Source organism: Phyllobates terribilis, unplaced genomic scaffold (genome assembly GCF_046119375.1).
Source record: "Phyllobates terribilis strain yellow unplaced genomic scaffold, ASM4611937v1 Scaffold_11__3_contigs__length_659146591, whole genome shotgun sequence".
In the NCBI taxonomy this organism is placed as follows: Eukaryota; Metazoa; Chordata; class Amphibia; order Anura; family Dendrobatidae; genus Phyllobates; species Phyllobates terribilis.
Genome location: NW_027362771.1, coordinates 483,870,409 through 483,896,330, shown reverse-complemented (window position 1 = coordinate 483,896,330; position 25,922 = coordinate 483,870,409). Strand labels below are relative to the sequence as shown.

General features: G+C 42.2%; 2 protein-coding genes across 5 annotated transcripts in view; one reads left to right on the top strand and one right to left on the bottom strand.

Annotated features, from left to right (window-relative positions):
* Positions 1 to 9,277, top strand: CALML4 (calmodulin like 4). Its single transcript, XM_073653467.1, has 5 exons — positions 1 to 124; positions 294 to 324; positions 2,951 to 3,091; positions 5,982 to 6,170; positions 8,862 to 9,277. Exons 1-5 carry the CDS (start codon positions 122 to 124, stop codon positions 8,957 to 8,959), a joined length of 462 nt encoding a protein of 153 aa, XP_073509568.1. The 5' UTR covers positions 1 to 121; the 3' UTR covers positions 8,960 to 9,277.
* Positions 9,278 to 11,004: 1,727 nt separating this feature from the next.
* Positions 11,005 to 25,922, bottom strand: part of PIAS1 (protein inhibitor of activated STAT 1) — a 60,324-nt gene continuing 45,406 nt past the window's right edge. For all 4 annotated transcript variants that reach the window (XM_073653463.1, XM_073653465.1, XM_073653466.1 and 1 more), the window contains 7 exons: positions 25,833 to 25,906; positions 25,217 to 25,377; positions 19,454 to 19,584; positions 15,344 to 15,524; positions 15,064 to 15,206; positions 14,852 to 14,889; positions 11,005 to 14,717 (listed from right to left, as the gene is read on the bottom strand). In XM_073653463.1, coding sequence (XP_073509564.1) covers positions 14,430 to 14,717; positions 14,852 to 14,889; positions 15,064 to 15,206; positions 15,344 to 15,524; positions 19,454 to 19,584; positions 25,217 to 25,377; positions 25,833 to 25,906 — 1,016 coding nt within the window. In that variant the 3' untranslated portion in view covers positions 11,005 to 14,429. The remainder of the gene's footprint in view (positions 14,718 to 14,851; positions 14,890 to 15,063; positions 15,207 to 15,343; positions 15,525 to 19,453; positions 19,585 to 25,216; positions 25,378 to 25,832; positions 25,907 to 25,922) is intronic.

The window sequence follows — 25,922 nt, the reverse complement described above, 5'->3', positions numbered from 1 at the left end:
TGGATAATGGTGGAATCTGACCCCTGCTCTCCATGATAGTAGAAGCGGCTGGATGTTCTTCTTCCTGTGTGGACTTTAACATCTCATACAGAGGAGGAAGCAGGAACAGCGCAGACAAGAGATGGTAGGTGACGATCAGACTGTAATATACCTGCGCTCATAGATCAATACGAGCCCTGTTGTACAGCCGACACCTTTTCTTTGTTGTACTCCTCTTCATCATTTGCAGATTCTACGTGTTCTTACATGTTGGCCATATGATGCTTGGATAACTGATTTTGTGTTTCCTGCAGACCAAGTTCCTGTCTCAGGATGAAATTCAGAGTAAGTCTTGGGGAGTGGGGAGACAATTCAGGTAATAGTATTTGACAGGGCTGTGGAGTCGGAGTCTGTATAAAATGAACCGACTCCAACTCCTATAATATATAATAAATTGGGTACAGTAATTCAATGCAGTTTGTGGGAAATATTTTTTCATAAGAATTTGGGAAAGTTATGAAATGTCCTATTCCTGATCTAAGGGTCTAGACTTTTAGCGGAGATGAATCTGTGCTACAGTAAATTTATCACTTAAACATGAGCCATGTATGAGGGAGTCGGCGTCGTGGAGTCGGAGTCGTGGAAATTTGATGCCTTGTTATTAAACACCGTCCATTACAGTATAAGATTGAGCAGCGGTTGACACAGGTTGATTTGAGCGACTTTGCCATCATTTCTATCAGGCCAACTTTTCTGTTTCTCCTATTTTGCGCTGTTTGTTCTAGCATAAGATTGGGCAATGATTGACACAGAAATGACGGCAAATTAACTCAGAGCAAACTAATAAGCCTACCTTTCTATCGCTTTTATTTGGTGCTGTTTTGGCCGACCTCACCGGTAATCTCCAGGGTTGTTAGTTTTGCTACTCATCAATAGATCTGTATTGAGAAATTCATAAAGTTAACAAAAAATGTTATTAATTCAATATTAATGTTATCTCACCAGCGTATATTTAGCTTAGTTACTTGTCAGTGATGGGTTTTCCATTTTTTTTAAATTGATTGTATATTCTTAGGCTAGGACATTAATTTTTAATCAGCAAGCGGTCAAAAAACGCTACGCTAAAGGCGCCACTCACCTCCTTATGTGGAAGTGGGACAATCCCTTTAACTCACCTGTTAGATACATTGCTGCACCAGCGCCCGTGCTCCGGTGGTCCGCGCCATCCTTTTGTTTACTTAGCGGTAGCTCTTAGGTACTCTACATCCACCTGATCACTGCAGCCAAATACTGGACTCAGTTGTTGCATCCACATGACACAACTACCACAATAAGTTGCTAAGTGGATGCAACAACTGAGTCCAGTATTTGGCTAATCTACAATTTTAAAATAAATCAACGCAAAATGAAGGATGTCGATTAGAAAAATCAAATGGTGTTTAATCACTGGACAATCACTGTAATGCAGTGTCGCAATGTGAAAGTCTCGTGGTGCTGAAGAAAATGAATGTTATGAATAACGGTATGTAGTATCAGTACTGAGAAGAAAATGAGTAAGGGGGATCCTTGTGTGTTTATTACATTTGGAACTATTCTGAATTGCTCACTACAGTAAATGACAGTAAATCCACGTAGATGGACACCTTCAAGTAGCAGAAGGTTTCTGTACAGAAAGTGTTATATATTTGCATCATGCTCATTTAGTTTCAGAAATGCTCCCAATGTCCACAGCAGATTTTACCCTTCGCACAATCTGCACATACGTAACACGCTTAGATCTTGCGAAAATTCACATCTTGCTGCCTCTGCACCTGGGGGGTAGGTTCACATGACTGATTTCCCCACATCCGAGAAAAACGGTCCAATTATTTTGATCAGACTTTGATCAGTTTTTCTCAGATGTGAAGAGAAAAAAAAAATTCTTCCATCTTCTCCATTTTGTCAGACTGTGAAAAATCGGACTCAGAGGTCATCCGAGTTCGGTCCGATTCTTTTCACGGACCCATAGACTTGCATTGCCGATTTTGATCTGACAGTCGGACCCAAATTGGACATGTGCACAGCCCCATAAAATATTATAGATACGTGTGCTATCTGTGAAAACCATACATAGCACTGGTCCGAAAAAAACCACCCTTACCATAAGGACTCGTTCACATGTCAATTTTTTGGTATGTATGATATATTGTTTTTGGGGGTAGATCACAGACCTATTACAATGAATAAGTCGTCTCACTTGTCATTTTTTTTCAGATTAATTGTCCACAAAATAAAAATGGAGACCTGTCCTACGTTGATGCATGTTGTGTATCAAACTCACCAATGAGTCAATGGCCCCATGATATATATATATATATATATATATATATATATATATATATATATATATATATATATATATATATTTATCACGCCGGTGTCATCCATGCGCTGTCTGCATTAGATCGTATGAGCAGGAGAAGCTAAGAAGTTTTATTTTCATATTAGAAAAATGGATGCTACAAGGACTGGAAAAACTGACACTAGGACCAAAAATGGATCCAGCACAGTAAAAAACACAACAGTTTTTCACATATGAGAAAATAAAGACTAATGTGTGAAACCGCCCTCTGCTTCTGATGGACTGCAGCCGTCTGGGTGATGTGCCTATAATCCACATGCATTTTGCTGGTCTGAAAGTGGCCTAATGTTATAGGTACCCTAGAGTCCAGCAGCGCATCTGCGATGGGGTCCTTTAAAAGAGAGACCCCAGTTTATAATGACCCCTTTGGTGTAGTAAAGCTGCACAAGGTTAGGTTGAAAAAGACCCTAATATCAACGGATTGGGGCAAAACAGGCACTGAGCAGAGCCCTATATTTCTTTTGCTGTGGCCCCCTCTCTTTATATATGGTCTTGCTGGATAAATGATGTGCTGTACATGTAACATGTTGTTCCCATGATGTATTGTACTGTCATGTCACTGTCTCACAGAGTTCAAGGAATGCTTTAACCTGTATGATAAAAAGGGAAAAGGCAAGATTCCCTCTCAAGACCTCCTGACTGTAATGCGCTGCTTGGGGACTTGTCCTACTCCTGTGGAAGTCAACCGTCACCTGCAGGTGCAGAAAATCGGTATGAATTACTGAGAAACAGAACTTTATTATTTGACTAATGGATGAGAATTTTCTATACGGATGAGTTTTGGTGCAGTGAAAGAAATATCATTAAAGGAACACACTACACAAAACTAGTACAGAGAGGGTGGTGCATGAGCCAAGGAGTCCAAGATGGTGACGGAGAGAAGCCGGGCGCTGCCGCCCCGAGCCGTGCACTAGATATCACCTAGTGAGTCCATTTTACTTCTCTATAGAGAACACTATAAAAATGAGCTGTACAGAATTACAACAAAAAAAACATGGCTGCTTTCATCCAAAAACAGCTTTTTTCTGTCTGCCTGAAACAAACGGATTTCAACTGAATCTGCTTTTTTTTTCTTTTTTTACCATTGAAGTCTACGCAAAACGGCTCCGTTAAATAGTCATCCGGTTTTCTCTCATTTGAAGAGGATCCGGTTTCTTGCTTACTGGATCAGTTACAAATAAATGATTACTTGCACAATCACATGTCCAGTATTATATGTAAAAACAGACAAAGATGGAAATCAGCATTTAAAGGATTATTTAAAAAAAAAACAAGCTATCCCTTTATCCATTGGATATGCGTTAACTTGATCTTTGGGGGTCTGACTGCTGGGAGTCCGAGAGTGCCCCTTCCTGAATGGAGTGGAGTTGCGCATGCTGTCTCCACTCTATTTGTTGTCTATGGGACTGTAGAGTGCAGCTCTCGGCTAGTCGCACAGACAATTAAAGAAGTTGTGCAGTACTTTATATTACCCCCCAATGTATCCCCCCTGGGGCCCCCAAGACTTTTGTAATTAGCTTACGTTGCTGTTTCTGCCTGTGAGTGGCGCTATCGGTGGCTGCTCACAGGCATCATGTGACCCCACGCTGACGTCACAAGTGAGGCGTGACTCAGTGCTGGGCTCCCCGTGGTGGCTGCTGGGTTGTGGGCAGGGTTACCCCCCGCATCACACCCAGCATCCACCGCACGCTTTCCCAATGAATGGGGAGAGGCAGAACACGCGGTGGATGCCGGGTGTGACGCAAGGGGGGTAACCCTGCCCACAACCTGGCATCCACCATGGAACGCAGACGACAGAGACCCCCGGCTGCTGCCAGCACTTGTCGTGACATCAGCAGATGTCAGAGCCGGCTGCAGCCGGGAGTCATGTGGTGCCTGTGAGCGGCCACTGATAGCGCCGCTCACAGGCAGTATCTGCAACGTAAGCTAATTACAAAAATCCTTAGGGGCCCCAGGGGGATACATTGGGGGAGTAATATAAAGTACTGGACAACCCCTTTAATGGAGTGGAGTATACGCACCTTTGCTCCATTTAGGATGGAACTTCAGGGCCATGTTTTCAGGATCAGACGACCAGTGATCAGTAAGATTTTCCCATGGATAAAGAATAACTTGATTATTGGGGAAATAACCCTTTAAGTGAATAAGATTAGCTGCCATATACCAAACACAAACTGGAGACTTCTGTTTCACCAAGGTTTTTTTTTTATCCTGTAAGATCATTTAAATAAAGAGTATATTGAATACATAGACTTGAACATATTGCATGGCTTGTGATATAAAATCAGCAAATAAGCCAAATCACTGAGCGCCCCATAATGTGTCCCTGCAACACTGATTGTAAAAGGAAGGCCACGGCCCCACTATCAGTATTTGGTCAGTATTCGGTCAGTATTTTTTCTCAGGAGTGGGAGCCAAAACCAGGTGAGGAACAATCAGAGAAAAGGTATAATAGAAACAAGTCACCAATTCTGCATTTATCACCCACTCCTGGTTTTGACTCCCACTCCTGAGAAAAAATACTGACCGAATACTGATAGTGGGGCCGTGGCCTAAAAGGTGCATTTCGGTGCGCTGAGAATCAGTGAACGAGAGTCCGTAAAATAGCTTTTTCCCGATTACCGACCCATGTAAATAAGCCCGGCATTCTCCCAATGAATGTGCAAAACGCTCTATTGTTGGGTGATTGAATAATTTATTCCGGCTTAAAAATCATCGTTATCGGCAGCACATCGCCCCCTGTTAAGAGAGGATGTGCTGCCAAGAACATGATTCTGTATGGGGGACAGGACAATCATTAACGATTAGTGTTGAGCGAGTATGTTCTGTTCCGAGTATGCTCAGAGTATTTATAGCTGCTCGGTGATATGGTTGAATCGCTCCCGTGTGCATGATTTGCAACTGTTTGATAGTTTTATTACATGTGAGGAATGTCTATTTCTTACACATTCCTCACATGTAATAAAGCTGTCAAACAGTTGCAAATCATGCACACGGGAGCGATGCAACCATATCACCGAGCAGCTGTAAATACTCGGAGCTCGGCACGAGCATACTCGCCAAAAGGGTTAATAGAACATACTCGCTCAACACTATTAACGATCAATCATTTTCCATCAATATTTATCCGTCTGTTTGGAAAGATCATTAAAGGAGCGCAAATGACTTGTAAATATTTGATTAGTGCTCATAAATGGGCTGATATCGGCCCGTCTAAATCAAGAGTGCACGTAATAATAGTACAGCGTCACAGTGCATCAATAAGACATGGCCGACTGCTGACAAGTGTGCAAAGTAGGTGCAAGTATTTCCCTGCAGGTTATAACACTACTCCCATGGTTTACATAGTCATTTCACACATGCATTTCTCCATAGCCAAAAAACCATGCAACAAATATTAATCTATATCAGTTTTTAATCAGTCACCCACTGACCTGAATGACTTGCTGCGACTTGTAGTTCTGGATGTCTACACTTCCCACATTTTTTTCCTCTTAAAAAGGATTTCTAAATGTTACAAATAAAAATAGACGCAACTACGTGCAAGATAAATGATACATATTGTATCTAACCACTAATAACATTTGTCTCTACTCTTCAGGGAAGGATGGAGAAGTGGATTTCTCAACTTTCTTGACCATTATGTATCGTCAGCAGAAGCAGGAAGACCCTGAGAATGAGATCCTTGTAGCCATGCTGATGACAGACAGACAAAAGAAGGGAACGATCCACCTGGAGGAGCTCAAGGCGAAACTAACCAGAATGGGAGAAAAGTTAACACCTGAGGAAGGTACGAGTAAAGGCGGCTGGAGACGAGAATTGTCTGAGACTCATCCATTTTTCTACTTTTCATCCGTGTGACGTGTCCGTTTTTTATGGCAGTATGGACTTGATCGCATAGTTTCCTAGGTTTAGAATGGAAATGTATTTGATTTTCTTTTAGATCATGTAATAGTGACTGCACAGCAGAATGTAAAGGGATTTTTTTTTTTTTTGCCTCTCCATTGCAAAGATATTTTGCCATCAAAGTTTTCTCCCTGTATGACATTGACCAATCATAAGCAGGCAGCAACAGTCAAGGAAAAGAACACTACTCCCAACCATAGATTAGAGTAGGCAACTCCTGTGTGAGGCATATAATGACAGACAGCCTTCTCTCACTGCACAGCAGACAGAAGTGATTACAGACACTTTTGAGCGTTCATCTCATGGCAGGCCTTGTGGGGGAAAGGGTAATACAGCAGAGTTGAGCTGTGTTACATTACAAACCCTTCGATCAGCTCTTCTCCTCACAGCATGGTCACTTCTCCCTGTCCAAAGTGGAGACACATGTATCAGTAATCACACTTGTGTCTGTTGTGCTCATCTTGTAATGGCTCTGCAGTGTGATCAAGCGGCCAGTCATTATATGCCTCACACTTACACAACCTGCTCTAAGCTATATGGGGGGTAGGCACGTGGAGTAAGAAGTAAACGCCCCCAGTGAAAACCCCCTGATAATGGCCAATTGGCCGATTCCTGCCACTTAAAACACATTTAGCCTAAATCAGAACTGGCTGCGTTGTTGCACCTGTGTAGGTCCTACTCTAAAACACTGCAGCGTTTTCACAGGAAAAGTTGGTCGGGGGCTATGCAGTTGAATTATTACTCTAAGACTATGTGCACATGGTGCGTTTTTTATGCGGGAAATCTGCGCAGAATTGGCCACAAAAATGCATTGCAAACCTTATGTCAGCATTTTCTATGAGATTTTTAAAGATCTGTGCACATGAGCAGGATTTTTTCCTTACAGAATTTCATGTGCATTAAAAGAAGCAGCATGTCCATTCTTTGTGCGTTTTTCCTATACAATGCATTGGAAAAACCGCATGGTACCCTTAGGGTATGTGCACACGGTCCGGATATGCTGTGGGCTTGACGCTGCGGACTAAGGCTGCGTTCACACATTGCGTATTTTCGCGCGCTTTTTTGCGCGCACTTTTTGAAAATACGCAATGTGCTTTTTGTCTGCCAGCAAAGCGAATGGGAAATTCACTTTGCCGTTCAGACACTGTGTAATTTTACGCAGCGGGAAAGCGCAGCTACGTAAAGAATAGGCATGTCAATTCTTTACGCAGCTGCGTCCTGCGCTTTCTCTCTATTGTGCCCATTATAAGTGATGGAATTACGCAGTGGTGTTCACACACTGCGTAATTCCATCGCTTTTTTACGGAGGCGCAGGATGGATACTCACCTACCCGAGGTCAGGGGAGAGGCGTCCGGTCCGGTCCGCTCCAATCCCGCGCTTCCAGCATCTGCCGGTGAGCCGCTCAGCTGTTAGCTAACCGGCTTCCGGTCAGCTGATTACAAGCCGGTCAGCTGACAGTCTGCTGATCGCTTCACGGCAGATGCTGCAAGCGCGGGCCGGAGCAGACACGTCTCTCATGCATCGGGTAGGTGAGTATCCATAGTCTGTACATACACTGCTAGGGACACACACAGGACACAGACACACACAGTACACACAGACAGTACACATGTCACCCTTCATTTTCACACTGCGTTTTTTGCTGTGCTTTTTTATGCAGTGTGTGAATGGAGGTGCTTTTTTTTACCTGCTTAAAAAAACGCAGGTAAAAAAAAAAGCAGGAAAATACACAGCGTAAAAAACGCAGGGAAATACGCAATGTGTGAACGCAGCCTTATGCAGCGTCAAACCCACAGCGGCCAGATGTTATAGCACAATGGATGGGATTTCTAGAAATCCAATGTCCACTGGATCGCAGCATGACAATTTCTCCTGCGGGTCCACATGTGGGCTTTCCCCGTAGACCTAACCTCTATGAGGAAAGTCCGCATGTAAAAAAAAAAATTATATATATATATATATATATATATATATATATATATATATATATATATATATATATATATATATATATATATATATATATATATATATATATATGGCGCCGCTCATTTGCATAAAATGAGCGGAAGCCATCGTCGGCTCTTCCGCAGTGTCAAACCCGCAGACCTGGACGCATCGTGGGCACATACCTTTAGAGGCAGGTCTCGGTCTAGCTCCTGTAGACTGTTCGCGCTCTCTATGCACAGACACATAGGGAGTCCCCTGTCAATCTAGGGCAGTGGGGAAGAACCTGCCTTGGACTAGTCATCATAGCCCTAGGACAGCTAAGTAAATCTCTGAAACACTGCTGTCTTAGAGTGAAACATACACGGCTGCAATAACGCAGCCAATGTGAAATTCATGGTACCCTTTGTTCGGACAACATGCAGCTCTCGTCTTTCTCTCTTTAAGTGGGAAACTACAGCATTTCTGCAATGCAAAATCACTGTCAAATCCTCGAAAAAAATATTTCCCCATGTGGGGTCACAGCCTAACTGTAGTCAGTGAAGTATATTTTTGTTTAGTTGTAAATTTTGTACCTGATCGGAGCTCATGAATTCGAAAACAGTTTTGTTTTTTTTCTAATTCCAGTGGAAGACCTCTTTCGAGATGCTCATGTAGGGCCGGACGGAATGGTGAAGTACGAAGACTTTGTGAAGAAAATCACACTACCACCAGCCGACTACTGAAACCCAACAGACGACCCTCTTTGATGCTACATGATCTCCACACCCCCTTGAAAGGTCGTGTCCAGGAATGAAGAAAAAACTCTGGCAACAATTTTTTTTTTTTTGCGAAAGGGTGAAATGATGGTCAAGTTGCGATGCTTACTTACCACATAGATGTAGAGAAAAAAAAAAGTCCATATAATTTGTCTAATGTACAATGGTGGCCATGGATCAGCTTCCTTCTCATCACCACAGACTATCGTGGCCATCAACTAAATATTAGTAGCAGAAAACCCTTTAATGTTGTACAAACTGATTAAACATGTTCATAATTTATAACTATTGTCCAATATTTTCCATTAGATACAGACTGTAAACTGTGTAAAGGAGAGGCTGGAGCAGAAAGCTTTACTATGGTTGAAGCGCTAACACATGTAAACAACAAAAAACACAAAACATGATATTAGCACAAAAATTAGCATCCGTAATAAGTCTGGGTCTGATTCATAGTCTGACCTAAACTAACAGCGTCGTAGAAGGATCCTACTATACAGTTAGATCAGGTCATAAACCCCATGATCAGGCCGGGCTTGTAAGACAGATGCTAAACCACGAACGAATAGCGACTTGCTCCGTGAATTTAGGCCTCATTGAGCCAAAGACAATGTGGGGGGCTGGGTCTCATGTGCGTGTGCCATATTAGTAACCTGTCTAGAATGTCTCGTCATGGCTGCAACATTTTCACTTGATTGAAAGTAGAGAGGAGCGGACCAGGCAAAATTCAAAATAGTCTGTTCATTTGGATTTTCCATGGAAATTCAATTTGTGGAGAACATCTCCTCTAATTGAATTTCCTTGGAAAATCCAAACGAATAGACTACTTTGAATTTAATGTCATTTATTTTCTTTGGGGTCTCTTCAGACCCCAGAACATGTGATTTATGAAAGGAAAAAAAAAAAAAAAACACTTCTCCCATTGGCACTCACCTCTCCAGCCCCTTCACTCCTCAGTGTCACTTGTCTGGTCCTTGCCACATCTTCAGATCGCTGCCGCTTCCACTGAAATCCTCCTGAAAGCTGGAAGGCCCAGGGGTTTCAGCATGAGCAGCAATCTGAAGATGCAGTGAAGACCAAATGGGTGACACGGAAGGGTCAGAGAAGTATAAGGATTTTATTTTTGTATTTTGTTAACATTTTGATGGCCTTTTAAAAAGGTTCAGTAAAATGGCAACAAGCGGCTACCATTTTGCCAAGTCTGCATGGAAGGAAATTGCAAAAATTCCACATTTTAACTAATGCAAATTTTTGTAAAGTCAAGAGCAGAATTCAATTTCACTCAAATCTCTAATTGGAAGATACTTGACTTTGATATCGTATACCCAAAATTCCATCTTTGTAGGGGTAGTACTCCTTTTATGACAAATTCCATTGTCACTCAAAAGGAAACTATCGATTTGCAATAACGCATTTACCACATTAGACCAAAAATGTCTACAAGGTTTCTGAACTGCACGTTACACAACATGTACATTTCACCATCTCCAAGTTTGGATCTTAAAAATGAATCTATTCATGAGTATATGGTAGTGTATATCTAAAGGACACAGATGGAAATGCGTCGTCATTCATCAATGGCCCAAGCTACATAGAACTGCAATCAGCCAAGAATGGATTTTTTCAGGCAACGATGCAGCCGGCGCTCATCACTGGCCGTAAGAAGTCAACATGCCAAAACTGTGTTCTGAACGATCTTTCAAACCATGAACCACACAATAGTGCAGAGGTAGAGCGCATTGCCCGGCCTTAGTCACTAATGGTGGTGTTATAAATGGCACATGGTAGGTGGGTGTTTGGGGGCTTTTACACATTGAAAGGGACAATAAGGTCCTTAATTCAGAGCATTCAAAATGTCGGGAGACAGGGGTGGGGGGTAAGAGTCTAGAGAATATCAAGGGCAAATGGACTTCCCGATAATTGTGTTGTAAAAGGGTCCACTGCCTAAGGCACATAGTATACTGTTACCTCCAGACCTGCATCGTCTAGTACATGAAATCAATGGCCACATGTCACAAGAAGACATCAGAATGCTTTTATTACATCTAAAGACTTCTACAGAAACAGATAACATTCAATAGGTAAACAATTTTTCCAATGCAAGTAATAAATATTTCACTTGGTACTTTATACAAACTGACATTGGCCTATTATACATCTTTAAAAGCCTTTCAGCTGGTCTGGCATGCCATATGAACACAAGTTTTAAGGCAATGAGTTACAGGATTGGATTGTGGAGATCAGCGACAAGTTCTGGTGTCGGTACATCAGCTCCTGCCCCTTCTGCTGCTTACCCCACCGTGGAGTACAGATGATGAGCATCAGGACCATATCCTCCAATGAAAGCAAAAGGTTGGTAGACCAATTTAGATTAAAAAATAGAAAAAAAAAGAAATAAAATCAAACAGAGCACATCTCCTTAAAGAACAGCTGCCCAGCGCCGAGGGTCCGCACCACATGCAGTTAAGGATTATTAATATATCCCATGATGGATGGATTAAGAGCGGGCTATAAAACCTGTGGATTGGGGTTCTCTGCCTATAAATTCAGTGTACAGACTGTAACGGACTTTAGATACTGGCACAAACCTAGGTATGGTTTCAATCAATCATTAGGTCTGCAAAACGTTACCTCCACCACTAGAGGGGGCTGTTAAGAGCATATTTACCTATAGGCTCGCCTCAATCATCACTGCGGATCGCTCTGAGCCTTATTACTACAAACTGGAGCCTTCAGCCAAAACATGAGCTAAGCGGCTGCGGCTGCAGTGATTATGTGCTTTTCCTGCCGAGGTAAAATATTTGACTACTTTTGACACTTTATAATGGTATACCAAGAGCTCAGATTACACAAATTAGGGATGCAAAGATAAACTGTTGCCACCCCTCCATACATGCCATACACTTCAGGACCAAATTTAAGGGTAACCTCAAATGTAAGATTTGTGTCTAATCTACAGAAGAATTATCTGAGCCACAAAGTTATTTTGAAGCCATTGCAACCTATGCATATAGGAGCCGACCCAGCCAGTTACCTGGTCCCATCACCAATCACTAATATTCAGCTTATGTGCTTGGCTACAAGTTATACGCGACAAGTAGAGAAGGACTCCATTTTAGTTAAATGCATAGCTGTATATATGCAATCTTTCTAAAAGGGGTACTTCTAGTATATAGCATTAATTCTCAACTCCAGCCCCCCATGTTCTCCTAAATATCGGACCAGTTTCATCAAAACGTTTACAATAAGGGCCCTAAAAGCTTTGAAAACTCATAGAATTTTCATAGCATTTTGTTTTTTTGGGAGAAAAAGTTGTGTTAGAAAAAAAAAAGTAAATTGAGAATATGAAATTCCCATTCATTCACGGCCAACATTTGACCAATGCAGGTTTATAACATGAAAATGGTATGGCAAGTGTGAACACTTGTGTAGGATTGTATCCTAGTACTGATGCAAAACACAACATTTTTTTTTTTTTAGCGCCGCTTTCTACCACATTAGTAGCTAATCTGCAGACGAAATACGATGGACTGCATACATTGTTCTACATGGCTATAGTCATGACTCTGATCTGGTTGCAGGCAATTGTGCGAAAGTTGTAATGAGATCTGTTAATTACATTCATTACACTGGGAAATGTGCATTTATCATTTATTGTAAAGGAACCGGCTGGTAATATATTTAAAAAAACACCAGCGATTAGAGAGGTAATTTGCAGGTAAATACCATTTTAAAAATATGCAGCAGTCTATTTAGCAGTGCAGCTCCAGGAAGAAAGTAAAGTTACATTTTCCCTGTAGCCACTCACTTTGATTCACAGGGCGGTATTGGGGGCTGTGATCTGTCAGCACTGAGTACACAGTGCGCATTCCCCCCCCCCTACTCCTTGATTGAGAACCACATAGGTTAATTTAGGGTCCAGGGGGGGCGAGATGACAGCATACTCACTGTGTAGTGAGCAATGACTGCTCACAGCCTCGGCACCGCCCTGATGTCTGACAGAGAGTAGCTGCAAGGAGAACATAACTTGCTTTTCTCTCTGAAGACACACATACAGGTTCCCTTTAAGAAGGTGGACTATTGCACAGGAACCACCCAAATTAATACTTAATGCTGCATTTGCATTTCATTAAACAGATCAACTGATTTAGCGATCACAGAATGATTTAAAGATCCGCTAATGAACAATTTTACTCAAGGAGCTTGTATAAAACGCTAGGGGTGCAAATACAAGTTAAAAAAAAAACCAATTTGTTCAGTTTTGAGAATTTCCACAGGTAAACGCAGACTTTTGCGACAAGATGTCATAAATCGGCAAATGCTCAATGCTCTGGGATCACATAGTCGTGGGGGGGGGGGGGGGTGAGGCTGCAGTTGTGCTGTGAAGCTGCTCCTAAGGAGATGTCCTTCTATTCATGTAACATAACTAAAAACAGTAGAAATAAGAGCATTCATAGCTACTCTGGTTAGTCTGCGCCCGTATAATTGACCATTAATACAGGCGCAGCCTATTTTTCTTCTTCTCCTCACCTGAATCTCACCTCTTTCCAGCCTTTCAACATGTAAAATACAGAATTGAGGCTTCTGCAATGCTGGACCCGATGGTAGAGTAATAAAGCAACACTAGTAGTGGGATAAGCAAAGTTATCAATGTTCTAGATTACCAATGACGGCTGCTCACAGAGGAAAAGGCTTTGTTTTGTTTTTTTCCTCTCTCCAAATGGATAGCTAGTTTAGAGAAATGTAACTTAGAGCCTTCAAATGTCTCCCAGCGCTGATGGGAACAGAAGTGCTTTGTTTTGCAGTGTTCATTTGGCAGCAAACACCAATAAGATGACTTTCCCCCACTCCGAGGCCTTGCAATACTGCCTAGAAGAAAGGCCAGGTTAGGAGTCTCATTTGTACTGCTACAGACTTCAACAAGATCCAATAAATACAAGATACATGTGTAGAAAAGAAACTAAACAAGTGATCACTGCAGCTTTGATTCAGAAATGGAGATTGTTCCAGAATGATTGATGCAAGCACCCGACTCGTACAGGGACAATCAAACCAATACTGTGTCTGATCTATATGGTTAAGAAATGGGTAATGCTGTGAAGCCGGATAATACGAGGAGGAACCAACTGTGCTAAAAGGAGGGCTCCAGAATAAGAGTCCGTCTCCTGGATCCAGTTGGGAAACCAAAAAGAGAAAAAAAACAAAACAAAGAGCAAGTGCAGGGGTGGAGGTGGGTCCATAACTCTGTTCTGTTAGGGTGAGGGATGAGTAAAGTTTTTGGTTTATATACAAAAGTAAAACTGAAAATATAGTTCTGTTCTCTGTACATGTCCTTTTTGGATTTGTTAAACATTTCCTTTAAAAAAAAAAATAAAATAAAGGAATTGGGCGACAAACGAGGGGGTTCAAATCCCACCCGAGTGTGCTCGTCTGTGGATCAGTCCAAGGAGATGACATCTGGGATTATGCCATAGAGAGAAGAGCTGTCTGCTGGTCCTCGGCTTGCTGCATTGTGGTTCTCGCGCAGGCTGTTCGAGGAGACCAAGCTGCTGTTACTGCCACTGTTACTTCCGTTGGTTGCAGGAAGGGAGGCGCTCGCCCCTGCACTGAGCTGGTCCAGAAAGATCTGAGAGGTTGTATATGGGAAAAAGCGTGACGAATGGAGCAGGTCTGGTTCTTCAGAGGCAGCAGCTGCTGCAGCAGCCAAAAGGGAGGTGTTGTAATGCTGAAGGAAAAAAATAGTTAAAAAATTGGGGTCACAAATGAGAAAAGTACGGAGGGAGAAAATTCTGGGAATGGCAAGATAGAAAAAGCAAAAAGAGGAAAAGTAGCATTGTTAAAGGAAAGGTTTACACTTACTTGATTATCTCCAGATAGGAACGGAAAGAAATCCAGTCCTGTGAAGAAAAGACATGTTATAATAAGGGTCAACAGGAAAAAACACTAGTGTAAATGATTGGCTGCCCAATACTGAAGAGGTTTCTACACTGGTCAGAAATAATCTGAACCCAACTGGTCACACTGGAACACATGTGCAATGACTGGAGGAACAGGGTGCGGATGACTCCTACCTTGCAGGTCGTATGGCATTGGTGTCATATGGAAGGGATGCCGGTAGTCCTGAATGAGGGGGGTATTCATATAAGTGGAGTCTACAGCTGGTAGACTGGGTGTTCGGGATATAGGAGACGCCTGGTGTGGCAAACTCATCAAACTAGAGAAAAGAAATAAGGCCCAATAAGACTGAAAAATTATCTGTATGTGCGAAGAGATCAGACAGCCACCTCATGGAGAATAGTGACGGCAGAAATACTTAAAAGTGCAGAGGTATGAAACTCCCAATATACTCACCCCTTGTTACTTAACGGTGAAGCAGGGGTAATAGAGGGACAGCTCCTTTTAGCGCAAGGTTCCTCCTCCTCTTCATCTGAAGAGCTGTCTATCGTCAGGTCAATAACCTCGACCTTCCTGCTTTTATTGGAAGGCTGACTAGGGGACACCTGGTGATCTACTGTACTGCTGATACACCCGCCTGCAACAGAGAACACACAGTCATGAATAAGAAATTGATCGCAGCATTTAGGGGGTTAAAGTGCTGGGTGCAGTGTGGCACCGCTCCTGGCAGCGATCGCGCACGCACAGTCTCTGTGCGCGCAAAATCGCCTGGACGTATCCATTCATCCAAGGACGTTAAGTACCAGGCAACCTGGACGTATAGATACGTCCAAGGTCGTAATAGGGTTAAAAGCCAACGGGGACCGAGCCAAAAGCGTGACTAGTCGGAAAGGACAGTACCCAGAGTCTTCTCCCTGCTTGCTCACCTTGAGTGATGGGTCACGCCTTGTGTGTATAGGAGAGCCCCATTACTCCAGGGAAGCGGTGGGAGAAGCATTTCAAGCAGGTTTTTATCTGAAACTCCGCAGCGTTTCAGAGCCAAGCACCTGGCTGAGATCGCACCGCCAGTGTCTGCTATACGTTGCCCGTGCACTGGGCAGCATGTATCCACAGTCAGGTTCCTTTTAACCTATTACATGTATTCAAAAGACCACTCACTTTCATTTGTGTTAAAGAATGTCAAAGGTGCAGGTTACCATAGTGGGTCGCATTGCAGATGAATTTTGTCAAACTGTTCTCCATTTAATTTTAAGTATCTGCATGGACCCATCAGAGGCTTAAAATGTGATATGCAATCCCATTACTGACATTTTCATTAGGACTCACTGAAAGGCATAGTAAAACTTAAATCAAAAATGACATTACTACAAAAGTGCACTTAGGTAACTCAAATCCTGGGATAAAGTCAGGAAATGACAAGACTAACAAAACAAAAACCCTAAGTATCTCAAAAGTAATACATACCATCATCACATACAATTAGTGTCAGTCTTGACGCGTTTTGTCGTTCATAGTATAGCAACTCATCAGGAGACGTTCTAAAATATTCCCAAAAGACTATTACCCATAAAAACAAGCGCATACAGTGAATTCCAAAACTCTTGTTGGGGTGTCCCGAAATAACATCGGATATCCACTATAGAATGGAGTAAATGAATTGTGAACTAAAATGGCAAAGATAGATATAGGGTAGGTATGATGCCATTATTGAACTCAAAACACCTAGGGTTCATACGTCAAATATAGGATCGGTGCAATGTTGTGGATTTATTAATAAAAGTTACGTTTTACTATCCCTTTCAGTGAGTTCTATATTTTTAGGAATTTTCAAATATATCAGTGATATGCCGACAATTTTCATTACACTGATCCCAAAGCTTATAGGGACGAGTTTCCCCATAATCCCAGTGAGGATCTATGCACTATGCAGTAATACCGCACCGTAAGTGTCAATATGGGAATCTTTCATACCAATCATGGTGATCTTTACGTCTATATAACTGGAACAGATGAGACAATTAAGAGGGTTTATCCTACTGGTAGATTCTCTTTAAGTGTTCTATATGGAGATATAAGTCATGGGAAACTGAATAAAACTATACCGTAATATCTGTGATCTGATGTCTTATTCCAGAGAAATCCATGTTTTTCTTATATGTAAATGACCTCTTCCAGGCTATGGGCCGGACACTGCATGAGAATCTGCCTCCAGAGTTTATTTATAATAAAAAGAGACGTTACCAGTGTGAGACAAGTAACTAAAGAACAGTAGAGCTTAACTTTGTCTCCTTATAAACACATTTGCTGCAGCTGTCACAGCTCTGCTGTATTACTACACAGTCTGCCTGTGATCTGGAAGCTGAGAGGAGCCTGTAGATGTGTGAGGTATAATAACACACAGCTCTGCAGAGGGCGGCCTCGCACATCACACTGGTAATGCCTCCTTCATGGAAATTAAGCTTTGGAGGCAGCGTCCTCCCTATAGCCTGTAAGAGGTCATACATACATGCATAATATAATTTTTTTATATATATATATATATATATATATATATATATATATATATATATATATATATATATATATATATATATATATATATATATATATATATATATATATATACACATATATACATACACAGTACAGACCAAAAGTTTAGACACACCTTCTCATTTAAAGACTTTTCTGTATTTTCATGACTATGAAAATTGTACATTCAAACTGAAGGCATCAAAGCTATGAATTAACACATGTGGAATTATATACTTAACAAAACAGTGTGAAACAATTGAAAATATGTCTTATATTCTAGGTTCTTCAAAGTAGCCACCTTTTGCTTTGATGACTGCTTTGCACACTCTTGGCATTCTCTTGATGAACTTCAAGAGGTAGTCACCGGAAATGGTTTTCACTTCACAGGTGTGCCCTGTCAGGTTTAATAAGAGGGATTGGGACCATCAGTTGTGTTGTGCAGAAGTCTGGTGGATACACAGCTGATAGTCCTACTGAATTGACTGTTAGCTGCTTTTTTCTTGCCATAATACAAATTCTAAGTAAAGAAAAACGAGTCGCCATCATTACTTTAAGAAATGAAGGTCAGTCAGTGCGAAAAATTGGGCAAACTTTGAAAGTGTCCCCAAGTGCAGTTGCAAAAACCATCAAGCGCTACAAAGAAACTGGCACACATGAGGACCGCCTCAGGAAAGGAAGACCAAGAGTCACCTCTGCTTCTGAGGATAAGTTTATCCGAGTCACCAGCCTCAGAAATTGCAGGTTAACAGCAGCTCAGATTAGAGACCAGGTCAATGCCACACAGAGTTCTAGCAGCAGACACATCTCTACAACAACTGTTAAGAGGAGACTTTGTGCAGCAGGCCTTCATGGTAAAATAGCTGCTAGGAAACCACTGCTAAGGACAGGCAACAAGCAGATGAGACTTGTTTGGGCTAAAGAACACAAGGAATGGACATTAGACCAGTGGAAATCTGTGCTTTGGTCTGATGAGTCCAAATTTGAGATCTTTGGTTCCAACCACCGTGTCTTTGTGCGATGCAGAAAAGGTGAACGGATGGACTCTACATGCCTGGTTCCCACCGTGAAGCATGGAGGAGGAGGTGTGATGGTGTGGAGGTGCTTTGCTGGTGACACTGTTGGGGATTTATTCAATATTGAAGGCATATTGAACCAGTATGGCTACCACAGCATCTTGCAGCGGTATGCTTTTCCATCTGGTTTGCGTTTAGTTGGACCATCATTTACTTTTCAACAGGACAATGACCCCAAACACACCTCCAGGCTGTGTAAGGGCTATTTGACCAAGCAGGAGAGTGATGGGGTGCTACACCAGATGACCTGGCCTCCACAGTCACCAGACCTGAACCCAATTGAGATGGTTTGGGGTGAGCTGGACCGCAGAGTGAAGGCAAAAGGGCCAACAAGTGCTAAGCGTCTCTGGGAACTCCTTCAAGATTATTGGAAGACCATTTCCGGTGACTACCTCTTGAAGCTCATCAAGAGAATGCCAAGAGTGTGCAAAGCAGTCATCAAAGCAAGAGGTGGCTACTTTGAAGAACCTAGAATATAAGACATATTTTCAGTTGTTTCACACTTTTTTGTTAAGTATATAATTCCACATGTGTTAATGCATAGTTTTGATGCCCTCAGTGTGAATGTACAATCTTCATAATCATGAAAATACAGAAAAATCTTTAAATGAGAAGGCGTGTCCAAACTTTTGGTCTGTACTGTATATATATATATATATATATATATATATATATATATATATATATATATATATATATATATATATATATATATATATATATATATATATATATATATATATATATATATATTTGATTTCTTGGAAAGAATATATCAGGTCGCAGATATTAAGGTATCAGGTTATTCAGCTTCTTAAGACCTTCATGCCCATTTAGACAGCTTAGGATGGGCAATCCTACAGAAAGATTCCCTTTAAGCTCTTTATGCATTTATGTTTGTTTGGAAAAAAATCTGTAAATGATTAATGACCGTAGAAGGAAAGCCCCAAGTACTCACTGTCTACTCCATTCAGGGAGGTGGTGACTTCCTGCACGTCTTTCTTTGCCCGCATAGGGGACCAGGAACCATCTTCTTTGAACTGGATCTCATCACAGTCTGTGCAACACTTTAGGATCTCCATGAATAAGCTAAGAATATAAGGAGAGAATGCCATAATCTTCTTTACATATAAAAACACTAGATTTTAAGCAGCAGGTTTCTTAGTGGCAGAATTCGTAGGGAAACTGAAATTTACATCACACACGCCATTAATATATTGTTTCAAATTAACCAGCTTCTGTGGCCCTAGTGTAAAGAGATGCGAGCTAGGGAAATTAGATTGCGAGCCCCCTGGGTACAGGCTCATTTAGGTTCCCAATAACTTCATACATTTTCTAAGCTTTTTGTTCTGTTTAAAATAAATATGCATCTCGAACCTCATTAGAAAGCTGAACGCACTACAGTCACTGCGACACGTTTTCTTCTAATTTCATACTCCTATCTTTCAATCATATAGAGTGCTGGCATGTCACTAGCGTATACAATCACTTTAGGATTATGATTTATGACCTCTGGGACCCAATCTAATCCAGAGGATAAGAGGAGAAGGGCTGATTTACAGCCCCTTAAGCAAACAAACAAGTGCTCAGAGGAAACCTAGCTGCAACCATCAGCACATCTAAAAACAGGACTGCAATCTCCTGACAAACGAGCAGTACGCTCATTTATTGGGTGCATGAATTTTTATCCATGCATTAAAGGGGCTGTCCACTACTCAGACAACTCTTCTCAATTCATAGGTTTCCCCCTTTTAAAATAAGAACACTTACACACACCACCAGTGACGGCGCTGTTGGCACGGTCTCTCCCAGTGATCACATAACAATGTGACGTCACACAAACCAATTAGCAGCCGCTTCACTTGCCTTCGGACAAATCGCTTACATCCAGAGGAAGTGAGCGCGGCTTCTCTTTTCCTCCAGACGCTTGTGATACATCTGAAGGCGGGGAGAAAGCAGCTGTTGATTGTCATGCAAATAATGTGGCCATCACACTCTTACGCGATCTACAGGCGAGACTGTGCTAACACCGCAGTAAGAGCGCCGGCACAGGAAGTGAATATAGTTATTTTAAAAAGTGGAAACCTATAGATTAAGAAGGCAGTTGTCAGAGTAGTGGACAACCCCTTTAATGTATTAAATGGATTATCCAAGCCTGCGGGCAACCAGCTGTCAGTCAGCATGATGTTGGCAGTCATACCCAGTCAACAGAGCAGCCCAGAAGAATAAGAGCTGCTCTGTTGATGTGAAGCAGCTGAATCGCCAGCGGGAGCGGTCGTTGACTCCTCTGAGTGAAAAGGCAGGTAGTTACTAACTAGATGACGACTACCTGCCTGTATTTTCTGCGCATAGTAAAAAAAAAAAAAACATTTATTTACTCCAGGATAACTTCTTTAATAATCGTGCTGTGCACACAGAACTTTGGTAGGCCTGCCTAAAAATGACCACTGACAACCGATCAGCGGTGGTTTACAGGAAGTGTGACAGAGAATTTATGCTACCCGTACCAAGGCACTAGCCGTAGGATTTCAGCCATATAGGTTTGCAGCATTTTAGAGAGAAAAAAAAAAAAAAAAAGCAGTCTGGGACTGAGCCAAATGGGTGACTAGTCCAAAAGGCGGGATTGGCTTCTCCCTGGCCGCTGCCAAAGACTGACAAGGCTCTACACATACATGCACGAAGGAAGAGACCTATCACTCAAGGGCAGGGGGAAGCCACCGGGGATTTGCCTTTTACAGTGCAGCTCGGTCTCAGCAACTTTTAAAGTACGTCTTTCTCTGAAAAGCTGCAGCGTTTCAGAGTCAAACATACATGGCTGAAATAAAGCCAGTGCCCAACACAAGCTGCCCATAGTTCAGGTAGTATATTTCTGCTGTCAAGTCCCCTTTAAAAGCCTTAAATCATCACATCTACAAAGGCATGTGCTTATGCAGTCTTTCAGGCCGGTCCGCTAGGAATCCTGCCCGAAAAAGCAACTTAGAAATGAATATATTCAATCTTGAGCATTTTTATGTCAAAAGGACTTGCTGTTCATATGATCATTCATTTGATCATCTTTTAGCCGCTTCAGGTTAAAGAATGTGACCTTGACTATTCTTCAGCCAGCTTCCGCTTGGAAGATGCCACAAACTAAACAGGTTGTGTACACACACCCTAAAAGTTGCCATTACGCCAAGTTCCCATGATGAGTATTTGATGTTGCAGATTTGCAGCACCAATTAGTTTACTTGTGTTTTATTTTATCATGTTTTCTATATTGCACTTTTTCCTCTCTTTTTAGCATTTCATGTTCTAAATAAAACTACTTTGGGCAATGAGGAAATTTTCAAAACAGCGACTTCACTTTTAGGCTGCGTGCCCACGATGCGTTTCCGCTGCGGAATTTCCGCAGCGGAAATGCATCAAAAACGCTTGGTAATCCACACCCCATGGTCCCCAATAGCATTCCGCAATGTCAATGCACATGCTGCGGATTTTTCCGCAGTGTTTCTGCAGCGTTCATAAATCCGCAGCATGTTCATTCATTTTGTGGAAGCGCCGCCATTGACTTGCATTGAGACGCATAATATCCGTGTCTGTACATTTGTACACGCGGATAATATTCGTTTCAATGTGCGTATGGTACCCAGTTCTGGAGGAGAGGAGACTCTCCTCCAGACCTGGGTACCATTGTACCTGTAAAAAAAAGAATAAAATAATAAATAAAGTTTATATTCACCTGTGTGGCGGCCCCTGCAGCGCTTACCTTCCAGGACCTGAGATGACGTCGCGGTCATGTGACCGCAGGCTGTCTCGCGAGAGCCCGGCAACCAGGAAGAAGCCAGGACGAGCGCGACAGCACACGCGGCGGGGGATCGGAGGCAAGTATAGCTTTATTTTGTTATTTTTACGGTCACACTGTATAAATCCATGCTGTTTGCATGGATTTATATAGTGTGACCTAGTTGTCAAGCACTTTCCAAGTGATGCTATCGCCTGGAAAGTGCTTGTCAGTCCGCATGCGGAAACACATGCGTTAACGCATGAGGATACGCATGTGAATCCGCATGTATTCTGCAGGAAAAATGCATGCACAATCTGCATGCGTTTTTTCTGCCAGGGAGATGTAGAAATGCTGCAGAAATTTTCTGCTTCATTTCTGCATCGTGGGCACATAGCCTTAACAAAAAAAAAAAAAAAAAAAAAGTTTTGATGAAGTCATGTGTAGATTACATGTGTTATTGATTTTCTACTGCAGAAACCCCTAAAAATGGATGTGGGTTTTTCATCTGCAGACTTTACACATCTAAAGGCTATAAGGAAAATCTTGTGGCAAATAAGCTTTTTATTTGCAGAAGTGAGAACTTGGCATTCTCTAAACACACCGATAATCGCCTAACGAGCAAATCAGCTGTTCGTTGTGTGAGATAACAGACTTTTCAATAACATGATGTTCAGTGTTCGCTGGCCTGACTAAACAGGCCATTAAACTACGCTCAACCACCATTTACCTGTCACGGTTAACATGTCTGAAAGGCCTTCAAGCTCCATCATTCTCTGGATGGGTGAGGGTCACTAAGGTCAGACTCCACCAATAAAGAAGCCATACCAATTTTTTTTTATTTTTATTTTTTTAAAAAAAACTGCCTTAAAATCTGTGTAAATGTGTTTTTACTGTAGATCAAGTGTGTTGATATACTTATTGATTGACGACTCCCCGGTTTCCAGTGCTGCTCCAGTCCTCTTTAGGGTCACGTGTTATTCGGACTCTCACTGGGATGCGAGAGCCAGAAGTCTTGTACAATGCAAGGCTCTGAGGCCTCATTCTGACGCTCCATATAGGACTTACATTCTAAAAGTGACTTCTGGGTCACACTCACATTGCGCCCCATTGAGCTTCGGAATAATTGTCACGTAACCCAAAAACGATAGGCGTGTCGCTGGAAAATGGGGACGATGGCATTCAGTAATAACACACTTGCACAGGTTTCGGGGAAAGAAAAAAGGATTTGGATAACTTCTTTAAAGGGGTTGTCCAGTCCAAATCGATAAGTATGCAATCACTTTATATGGAGCGAGGCCGCGCCCACTGGCCAGGAGTATGTATAGCTCATACATACCCTCCAGTCCCAGCTCAAACCAGCAAATCCCCGCAGCACAGTGCGTGCACTGGGGGGATTCACACAGTGACTGAAGACTTAACGATTTGGACCAGACAACCCCTTTAATATGCTAACCATTTGCCACAACTTTATTGGATAAGAGCACCTTTAATATTCAGAATTGCTAAATGTAAGAAAGATCCCCTGTTGTCTGGACAACCTTATAATCACCAGGTAAAACAATTTAAAAATTTTCATAAAAGTTAAAATAAGAAACACGAGAATCCTTTGTAGTTTAAAGATACAAATAGTCTCTACAAAGAGGAAGAGTGCGAACTGTACAGTGCGACCTATTAGAAGTAGCAATCCTAAAAGTCAATATCGACCCTATAATGAGCCTTGTAATATGACTTGGGATAAAAGCCAAACCAGAATCTCAATTTGCAGGCACAGTGTTTCGGGGTATTGCCCCTTGTCAGTGCAAAGTAGGAGATCTAATTTGGCTAGGTGAAAGGCCTACACTTGGATCTAAGGGGTAAGGTTTCTCCTTGTGGATAGAGGTCTGGTTTGGCTTTTAGCCCAAGTCATATTGCACGGCTTGTTAAAAGGGTCAATATTGACTTGTAGGATTGCTACATACAATAGGTGGCACTAGAGATCAAGTCCTCTTCCTCTCTGAAGAGACAATTTGCATATTTCATTTCCCAGATGAGCATGCAAGGCGTTTAAAGTCTGCTCATACTGGCATGCTATGCCTGGCTTGTCACTCTCCACACGTTACCCTTAGATCGCAGTTTAAAGACCAAAACAAAGATAAGTGTCAAACTTTATAAGTCATCATGAAAAATAGCCCCTTCTCTAATGACAATGCTTCATAACACACCACAAGTAATAACTGCAAGTCTATATCTGGTTGTGGAGGATGGGGGCAGCAACCCTACGTGCAGAGTGTCAAGTTACCTAGTAGACTGCCAGTTATACAAGATGTGGTGTAGGGTTACAGCAAGGCCCCTGTGAAAAGCTGCAGGGAGTACAATGACATCTGGCATCTTTCACTATAAGAGGTTAGATGTGAGGTGTCAGAGGACACCTCCACTGCAGATTGTCAGCGATTCACATAGACTTGGGGAGCATACAAGAAAAGACAAGACAACTATCAGATTGGACTGGAATTCGAAAAAGCGGATGTTTAATAGCATAAAGACAGTGATGATCTGAGGCTTTGGACGGCGTGTTTCTCGTCCAAAACACAAGTACCTTGGCTGATCTCTCAGTGGACACCAACCCTAAATGGGAGGGAATGGCAGAGCACTGCCATCTGATGTTGCTCAGCCCAGTCTTGCACATCCATGTTTCATGGTCTGGCTATGGGCTGGCTGTGGGTTTCCTGACCCAAATTAGACAACCTCATGTACGCCTACGAGACTGGTTGAGGAGTTTAGGGCAGGAAAACAATGGCCGGTCCATATTTAGACCGTGAAACATGGATGTGTGGAAACTGGCTTTAGTACCATAATCATGAGTGAAAAGGTAGTGACTTTGGCTCCTTGATTGGTCACGTTGACCCTCTCTAATGGCTCACTAGCCAAGACAGGTGTCAGTCTCATCCCAAGGATCAGATTTTGATGTAAAACACTTACCCATCAATGATTAGATGCTCGTATGGAGCCTTCTTGTCACACACAGGACACACCCAAGTGGGCTTCTTCTCATTCATCTGTATATACAACGTGGCGTCAAAACATTGCAAGTGGGAGCAGGTGAGCGATCGGCAGGGGATGGTCAGACGCATCTTTCCCAGCTGGAATGAAAAACAACATGATTTACTAGTTTTCTTCCCAGGTGTCAGTCCCCACACCTGTATGGCCGTGCCAGGGTGCATGCAGGGGACCCTTCTACATTGGTGCTCAGACCCTGAGCTATGTACAGCATGTATTCATACGCTATGCACATATGTTATTTGTCAACATGGACTGAAAGGGCAAGTCTGTACTGTTATTTATAGCTAGCAAACACAGAGGTAAAAGGCAGTGCGGGTACAGTGGGTGCATATGTTCCTGACAAAATCGGATCTGGCACAGATGAGGGTGGAATGCTGGGGAGTTGTGTAAAGTCCTAAACTGGAAGTAACCTCCTGTGTGTGAATACTACAGACTTCTAACCCTAGCTCCAGGCCCCCACTGTGCACAACTGTACTAATAAAGAGGATATCAAAGCCGACAAAGCATAGAGCCCATGGCCCATGCTATATCTTACCGGACACAGAAGAGAAACCCGTAAACTCGTGGTTGCAATTTCACTGTCTGGATCAGCTGTGAGTTTCTCTTTAACTAGAAAGAAAGTTAC